At 45.6% G+C, this 9,240-nt stretch overlaps 1 protein-coding gene across 1 annotated transcript in view; it reads right to left on the bottom strand.

The window, feature by feature from the left end:
- AGT (angiotensinogen) overlaps positions 1–8,879 on the bottom strand; it is a 26,982-nt gene extending 18,103 nt beyond the window's left edge. Inside the window, exon 1 of the mRNA XM_018573846.1 lies at positions 8,792–8,879. Coding sequence (XP_018429348.1) covers positions 8,792–8,879 — 88 coding nt within the window. The remainder of the gene's footprint in view (positions 1–8,791) is intronic.
- Positions 8,880–9,240: the final 361 nt, after the last annotated feature.

The following is a 9,240-nucleotide window of genomic DNA, read 5'->3' on the forward strand; positions in this document are numbered from 1 at the left end:
TCCCCCCTTATTAACCTCCCCACACACAAAATAATAATACACTCAACCCCCGCCCCCTCACCTGTTCACATCTTTGCAGGGAGGAGGCTGTGAGCAGGATCGATCCCTGGTTATCTGGGGGTGATTAGTGAGGTCTGCAGCAGACCTCACTAATCAACCCCAGATAACCAGGGATCGATCCTGCTCACATACATCCTTTCTTTTGGCTCAGAACTGTCAGAACGCCGGGCAAAGGAAGCCAGAGCTGACAGGAGCTGCTCTGCGGTCTGCATCTGACATAGATGCAGACCGTGGAGCTGCTCCCGCAAGTCAGGTCTGCGACCATGTGCCTGACATGTCAGCCGGCTGCGGGCCACATAGTGCTGGCTTGCGGGCCAGAGTTGGCCTGCGGACCGGTACTTGGAGACCCAAATTTCCACTCGCCCTCACTTTATTTTTAATTTTTAATGCAAGCAGGCGAGTAGAAATTTTGAGCCCTGGTCCCACCCATCCACATGCTCAGCGTCTAAATGCCAGCTTGGCCAAATTGCTCGCTTTACAGCTGCTTCCTTTCCAACTGGTGGACTCTGCTCCCTTCCGTGAGTTTGCAGAATGTGCTGTACCACAGTGGCAGGTTCCCAAACACCAATTCTTTTCACAGAAGCCCATTCCAGCACTGTACCAGCATGTGGAAGGCAATGTGCTTGCCTCGTTGGACAAGGCAGTCAGCAGCAAGGTCCACATTACCCCTGACATGTGGTCCAGCAAGCATGGACAGGGGTGTTATATTTGCTTCACGGCACACTGGGTAACTCTGCTAGCAGCTGGGAGTGATCCAGGATGGGGCTCCGTGCTGGAGCGTGTTCAACCACCATGCTTCCAAAAAGCTGCTGATCTGAGGTCTGTCTGCTCCACCCCCTCCTCTTCATCCTCCACGATGGCCTCCTCTTCATAATTATCCGGCAAACCAGCAGTTCACCCTAAGCGTTCCAGGGGCTATGCAACGGCTCAGGTAAAAAGATGCCATGCTGTGCTTGAACTGGTTTGTCTAGGGGGCAGAAGCCACACCGGGGCAGAGATTCTGTCAGCTCTGCAGGGGCAGGTTCGGAGGTGGTTAACACCATGACAGCTTGAGCTGTATGTGTACAGCTCATTGTCACATGGTTGTATGTGACAATGGCAGCAACCTTCTCTCCGCCCTACGCCTGGGAAAGTTGACGCATGTACCATGCTTGGCACATGTGCTCAATTTGGTGGTACAGCGTTTCCTAACCAGGTACCCAGGGCTGGCAGAGCTTCTCAGGCAGACCAGAAAAGTCTGCACCTACTTCAGGCGGTCATACCCGGCAAGTGTTCGTCTGGCCGAAATTCAAAGGGAACCCTGGATTTTTTTCCCCGGCAGTGGCTACTGATAAAGGATGCATGCACTGTACTGTAACCATTTTAGGAGGTGACGAGGATGGTGAGCAGGGACATTGCATGCATCAGTAACGCGATCCCTCTGGTGTTCCTGCTGGAGCACACTCTGCGAGGAATTATTGATGTGGCGCAAGAGGCAGAGGAGCAGGATTAAGAAGAGGACTTCCTTAGCTCTCAAGGTCCCCTTTACGCAGACACCATTCCTGTGGGTCCACAGATCACACAAGAGGAGGAGGATTATGTCAGCCGTGGGGGCATTGAAGGTGAGGATGACATAAGGCATTCTTCAAGGAAGGGTTTTATGTCACCAGAAACCCAAGGAGTAGTACGTGGCTGGGAGGAGGTAGTGCACGATAGTGTCATCCTCAGTGACACTGAAGACTTGGAATCTAATGCCTCCTCCAACTTACACTGCATGGGCTCCCTTATCTTGCAAAGCCTGTTAAAGGACCCCAGGATTTGTGGTATCAAGGAGAGGGATCATTACTGGTTGGCAACCCTTCTTGATCCACGCTACAAGCGAAAGGTTGCAGAGCTCATCCTGCTCTCACAGAGGGAGCACAGGATGAAACAACCGGAGGACGCTCTGAAGAGAAACTTGTGTAACACCTTTCCAGACACTGGTAGGTTACCAAGTGATGAAAGAGGTGCTTCAGAGGCTTTGGTTAGTCAAAGGAAGAGCGGTGGAGAAGGGGGCCGCCTGACAGATGCCTTCCGCAATTTTTTCAGTCCTCGGCGACCAGGTATGTTAACTTTAGGCACCCATCACCAGCGTCTTCATCACATGGTTCAGGATTACCTAGGGGCAAGAGCAGACCTGGAGAGCTTTCCAGCAGATGATCCACTGGCTTACTGGGTCTTGAGAATGGATCACTGGCCAGAACTTAGCCAATATGCCATGGAGCTACTGGGCTGCCCTGCATCCAGTGTGCTTTCGGAAAGGACGTTCATGGCTGTAGAAGGTTTTGTCACAGACAAAAGAGTGCGTCTGTCCACAGACTCCGTTGACCGGCTGACATGTATGAAAAATTAATTAGTCTTGGATCAGCAGCAGCTATCAATCCCCTGATGTTGATGTCACAGAATAATTGGGGATCTCTGGATTCAGAAGACTTCCCAGGCTGCCTAACTTTGTGGGTGATTATTACACCATCTTAAAGTAATGTTCTCGGTGTCGTGCACCTCCAAAGACCAAAACGCAATTTTTCCACACCGGCATGTGTCAGGTGCATATCATTTAAATATTTGACCGCAGGGTCCAATCCTGCACTCTTCCAGAATAACTCTGAAGGGTTCAGGTGTGACGGCACTCAGGGCTGGCCTTAGGCCTTTAGGCGTCCTGTGCGAGAAAGCTTTACAGTGCCCCTCAGTGACCACACCCCTCCGTAGCCACACCCATTTCTCCAATATCCGCAGCATTTAAGGACTCCCATTTTGTTAAGCCCCAAAGAAACATATTAAAAAGTATGATAAAAATAAAACTTTTATTCAAAGCTATTAAACTTGTAGGCACAATATAAGTATTCTTATTAAATAAAACAACAGCAGGCAAACAAGCAAACAATAAATGTCAAACTAAAATAGAGTCTATAAAAATAAAGCGTCAGGTTGTCATGCTGACCCTTTTTTCAAGTAAATGCATCTAGAAAAGTAAAAATAAAAAAACAGAACACAAAACCTAAACTACATGTTAAATGAATGAATTACTATATGCCCGAATATACAAAAAATTTATTCAGGCACATAATAATTTGTTTGAGAATGCGCGGTGGCCATGTTGGCCACCGGCGTGTTCTGCGAATGCGTGCCACCATCTTGGAGGCGGGGAGCATGACGTCACATGACGCCATGCATGCGTGGCATCAGGTGAAGTTGCACGCCGATATAGGCGACGCCATCTTGATGTATATCTAGATATACACCAAGATGGTGGCGGCCAACATGTGCGGTGTCATTTGACGTCATGCACCCTGCCTCCAGAACAGGCCAGTGGCTGAATCCAAAATAGCATAAAAATGTGTTTTGTTTGATGAAACGAATGAAAACGTTTCTTTTAGATTGTAAGCCCTCACAGACAGGGCCCTCCTTACCATCTTGTCTTGAATTGTATTGTGACTGTAATGTCTTCCTTTTACTGTAAAGCACTGTGCAAACTATTAGCGCTATATAAATCCTGTATAATAATAATAATAATATAAATAGCCTTAGCATGTTAGAAACCATTATAGAGGATGAGGATATTGCATTAATAATTAGTTAGCGAATGTCCAGTCTTAAGACGGTATTTTTTCACCAGGAATTACTTTAAACACGGAATCATAAAAATATTCCATTAAGAAAATAATTAAAGGAGAACTATGGGGTTAAGGCTTTTCCCCATAGTTCTCCTTAGGATAACGGGAGGACACAAACTAGTGTCCTCCCGTCACCCTAGGCTCAGTATACTGCGAGCTGTAGCTCGTGGTATACTGAGACGCCGCAGTATACTGCGAGCTGCTGTTCGCGGTATACTGAGATGCCGCAGCCGAAGCTGATCCCGACAATTGGGCCGGGACACGCCCAGCTGCGTGACTGACAGCTGGCTCTGCCTATCTAGAGGCAGAGCCAGCTGTACCTGCACCCTCCCCCGTCCGTTCCGCCAGTCAGCGCTGGCGGATCGGAGCGGGGAATCCAGCCCCTCCCCTGTCACGACAGAGAGCCGTGACAGGATCGAGAGGTGAGCGAACGCTGGTATGTGTTGGCTCACCTCCCGATCTACTGAGCCGACCTGTGACAGTCTCATTGTCACAGGTCAGCTAGAACTATGAGGTGAGTGAAAAGCACTCACCTCATAGTTCTCCTTTAATGGTAATCGAAATGAATAGATAAGTAATCACTACCATAATACCCCTAACAGGCAACTTTAACAGAAAACAGATGACCTAAAAGACAAACAGACATGACCCAAGTCAAACAAGGAAAAAAGAACTACAAAATTGCACAATATTGCCAAACAACCCCTGTAAGTGAGATAATACCATTCCAGCCGTATTGGTTTACCATTCCCATCATGTCATAAAAGATTGCATGTAAATTTTCTTAGCATTCTGGGAGAATAGGGTTTCACTGCACCTAGTGATAAACCGAAGGCCTCCTCAACATGATAGGATGTTGGAGGGAATCCAGTTATAGAACGGTTAATTCTCTCAAATTTATTTTAAATATAAAATCTTAAAGGTATTCAGTTAAAGAATTCAACTAATGGCAGTCAGAATTAATTGACAGCCACTCACTAATAAGGTGCACTAAAGTGCAGCTTTAGCAAGGATAACTTACATAAATAACAAACAAGACAGACAGTGAACAGAGAAAGAAAGAATCAAGCAGAAGAAAAATATAGCGGGAAGACTAGTGTAAAGATAAGTGGTTGAATTTGGTCTGGGTGGATTAAGGTTCAAAATCTATCTACTTTTCTCACATTATTATAGGGCTTGTATAGGCCAACCAAGGCTTCCAGGTATGCTTGAACTGTGCAACTTTATCCATAAGGATACTCGCTGGCTTTTCGTGAGTCATGATCCAAGACAGCTTAATCTTTACTTGCCTCAGTGACACCTTAGGTGTTTTCCAGTCCTTAGCAATGGTAATTTTAGCTGCCAGGAACATAAAAGTTATCAGTTGTGTGCAGTGCCTCGAGATTCTGGGGACGGCTTCATTAAGGAGGACATACCTAGGGTCCCTAGGAACGCGCACGCCCATAACCCGAACTATTAAATTAAAAATCTTTCCCCAAAATCCACGAACACGAGGACACGACCACCACACATGGTGAGCTCACATCCCCGAAAGCACAGGGGTGATGATCCTGGATACATGAGGGCAAGTCTAGAGGGCACCAGATACCACCTAGAGAAGACTTTAAAATTGGCCTCCAATAGTGAGACATTAAGCAGACCCCGGGTTGTCACCCTAGTGCGACAATTCCATATCTCTTCAGAAGCAACCATATTCAGGTCCTGTTCCCAAGATGACATATATGGCTGTTTAGGGGGAGACTCTAACAGTATGGAGTAGAGCAGAGAGATAGCCCCTCTCTGATTAGTAGTTACATAGTATTTGAGGATGAATAAAGACATGAGTCCATCAAGTCCAACCTATTGTTGATGTGTGCGTATGTATACAGGTGAAACTCGAATAATTAGAATATCGTGCAAAAGTAAACACATGCACATACACACATGTACATACACACATTCATACATACAAACACACCCTCACATACACACATAGGTCCTCGTATCAGTTCATTCATAGTTGTACCTGTACCCCTGTATGCTATGGTTTTTCAGGAAATCGTCTAATAGCTTCTTGAATGATTCCACATTCTTAGCTGAGATCACCGCCTCTGGCAGCGAGTTCCATACCCTAACCGCTCTAACTGTGAAGAACCCCCTTCGCCCCTTGTGCTGGAATTTCTTTTCCACCAATTTTAGATGGTGGCCTCTAGTATTTGTTACGAAGTTAATTGTAAAGAATTTGTTGCTAATGTTACTGTCACCATTTAACAATTTGTACATGCAAATGATGTCCCCCCCTAATCTCCTTACTTCTAACGTGAACATGTTTAAATTTAGTAGCCTTGTCTCATAGCTCTGGTCCTCCATTCCCCTAATTAGTTTGGTTGCCCTCCGCTGGACTCTTTCAAGCTCAAGGACGTCCTTTATGTGGACTGGTGACCAAAACTGGACCGCATACTCCAAATGAGGCCAAACCAGTGATCTATAAAGTGGCACAATTATGGACTTGTCTCTGCAATAAATACCCTTCTTAATACAGGACAGGACTCTACTTGCTATGTTTACAGCAGTCTGGCACGGTAAGCTATTAATCAATCTGTGATCTACAATGACCCCCAAATCTTTTTATATTTCTGACTTTCCTAGTGGCACACTTTGGGAATAAAAATAAGCAAATGGGCTATACAATCGTGGGATTGTATAGCCCATTTGCTTATTTTTTATTCCCAAAGTGCATTACTTTGCATTTGTTGACATTAAACCTCATCTGCCATATATTAGCCCACTCCCCTATTTTATCCAGGTCCTCCTGTAATGTTAAACTGTCTAGGTCCGTTTCTATTACCCTCCCGATTTTGGTATCATCAGCAAACACTGAAACATTGCTACTCACACCCTCCCTGATGTCGTTAATAAATAGGGTGAACAGCATGGGGCCCAGCACAGAACCCTGAGGCACACCGCTCATGACACTAGCCCATTCTGAAAAGCTACCATTTATAGATACTCTATCCATGTACACACCATCCCATCTATGCCCATGGATCACAGCTTGTATAACAAGCGTTTGTATGGTACCGTATCAGTAGTAGGCTGAAGGAAACAGCGTTCGTAAGGGCTGAGGCTACTGCCAGAGTCGCATATGAGTGATTTGATAATAGCGAAATAACTCTGACAAGAGCATGCCCAAATACTCCCTGCAATACTCCAAAGTCAGAGGTTTCCCCTTCTTGAGATATTAACCAATTCTGTATAAGCCCTTGTCCAGCCACCACTGAAATAGTTTGGGGTGCATACCAGGCTTAAATGCCGGATTCTGATACAGAGGAGCAAGGGGGGGTGTGGGGTGAGCTAATGTTTCCATAAGTTTTTACCCGATCCCAAAGGGCCAAATAATTAGAGAGAGTGGGGGCCATAATAGATGGGCGTAATCCAGAAGGCAGCCATTTCAATAAATCTAAAGGTAGATCTCTAGCCGCCTTGTATTCCATGAGGACCCAATCTGGGGGTTCCTCCACGGAATATATAGCAGATAACTGAGCAATACGTGCAGCCCGATAATACCGATGTATATTTGGGACCCGCAGCCCCCCCGACTCTCTAGTACTATAAAGCGTAATCCTCGGTAAACAATGACTTTTGCCTCCCCATATAAATTTCACTAGGCTAGATTGAAATGTGGCTTATTCGGATCTGGGGACGGGAATAGGGAGGGCCCTAAATAGATATAAAAGGCGAGGGAGTAGAGTCATTTTAATAGCATTTATTTTCCCAAGCCAGGAAAGGTTACACAAAGACCACCTTTCCAGGTCCCCCTTCAATTTCCTAAACATAGGAATTAAATTCGCCTGATACAAAAGATCAAAAGAGGGGGTGAGGTTAATCCCCAAAGAAGGCAGCTTTTAACGTGGTCACTTGCTCAGGGGGAAGATTTATATTCAGGGCAAGAGACTTAGCTGCATTTATATGAAGCCCAGATACCCACGTAAATCTATCAATGGATGACATTACGTTAGGCAGAGTAGTCAGTGGCTGCGGGAGAAACGGCAGTAAATCGTCTGCAAAAGGGCACATTTGTGTTCTCCAATCCACAGTGGACTCCTTTAATGTTAAGGTTTTCCCGTATAGAAATGGCAAGGGGCTCAATCGCTAGAGCGAATAGTAGGGGGGAGAGGGGGCAACCCTGTCTAGTACCTTTATGAATTGGGGCTGACTTAAATCCCTGCATTTTAATAGTAGCTGAGAGCAGGGAGTATAGATTCCGAAGCAAGCAAATAAACCCGGTGCCAAACCCCCACTCTTCTAGAAGCGTGAAGAGATAAGTCCAAGATATTGAGTCAAAGGCTTTTTGTAAATCAATAGATAACAATAAGCCAGTGGCATCTGAAGTTCCGGCCCATCCAGACTTTAACAAAGATATTATGTCGATTGCTCTGTGAATTTGATCCGGCCCCTGTCTCCCTTTAATGAACCCCACTTGATCTTTGTGAATATAGGTGGCCAAAAGCAAATTAATTCTGTTAGCTAAAACATTCGTAAGCAATTTCAGATCGTTATTAATCAAAGATATAGGTCTATAATTGGCTACTTCTCCTGGATCCTAATTGGGTTTAGCAATTAAGCAATTTGCGGACTCAGGGGGTCGCCCTTGCCAATGGCTGAAAAAAGAGATTCAAGATGGGGTAGAAGTATCTCTTCAAATGTCTTATAATATCCAGCTGAAAAGCCATCTGGTCCAGGGGCAGAGGATATTTTTGTCTGTTTAATAGCTTGTTTGATTTCAGATTGAGTGGCTGGTTCTTCCAGGAAGGCTATATGTTCAGGATAAAGATTAGGGAGTGCCACAGATCTTAGAAATTGCTGTATTAGCGGCTTAGAAGAAGCGTGAGTGTTAGCGTATAGTCGGGTATAAAAAGATTCAAATTCCTGAACTACCACTTTAGGATTATGTGAATATATCCCAGTCACACATCTTATTTTAGAGATAGAATAATTACACAATTTAGGAGATAATTTAACAGCTAACAGCAGGTCCGGGGATTTTAGGATATGTGCAGCCAGCGGCTCTATGGATAAGTCGAAGAACAAGGGGGAGTGAGGGCACCCCTGTCGCGTACCCTTCTCCAAAATGAGAGGCCTGGACAAGGCCGCCTGTGTCAGAACCCTTGCTACCGGGGAGGTGTACATTTGTCTGAGAAAGGTCATGACTCGTCCCTGGAACCCAAACTTCGTCAGCACCAGGAACCGCCAATGCAGGCTGACATTGTCAAATGCCTTCTCGGCATCCAGAGTGATTATGGCTGAGTTCTCTCAAGGGTTGGCCCGTGCAATTTCCAATGCCATCAAGACCTTATGTAAATTAGTTACTCCAGATCGACCCTTGACAAAACCGACCTGCGTTGGCTGCACCAGGGAAGGCAGTATATTCGCCAAGCGGCAGGCTACGATCTTGGACAGGATTTTAGCATCCACATTCAGTAAAGAGATGGGCCTATAGGAGAATTAATCAAGGAGCGGAGGGAATCCACCACCACCAATTGCAGTAGATTATAAAATTCGGCCGTGT

Source organism: Nanorana parkeri, unplaced genomic scaffold (genome assembly GCF_000935625.1).
Source record: "Nanorana parkeri isolate BGI_ZX_2015 unplaced genomic scaffold, ASM93562v1 scaffold2569, whole genome shotgun sequence".
NCBI lineage: Eukaryota > Metazoa > Chordata > Amphibia > Anura > Dicroglossidae > Nanorana > Nanorana parkeri.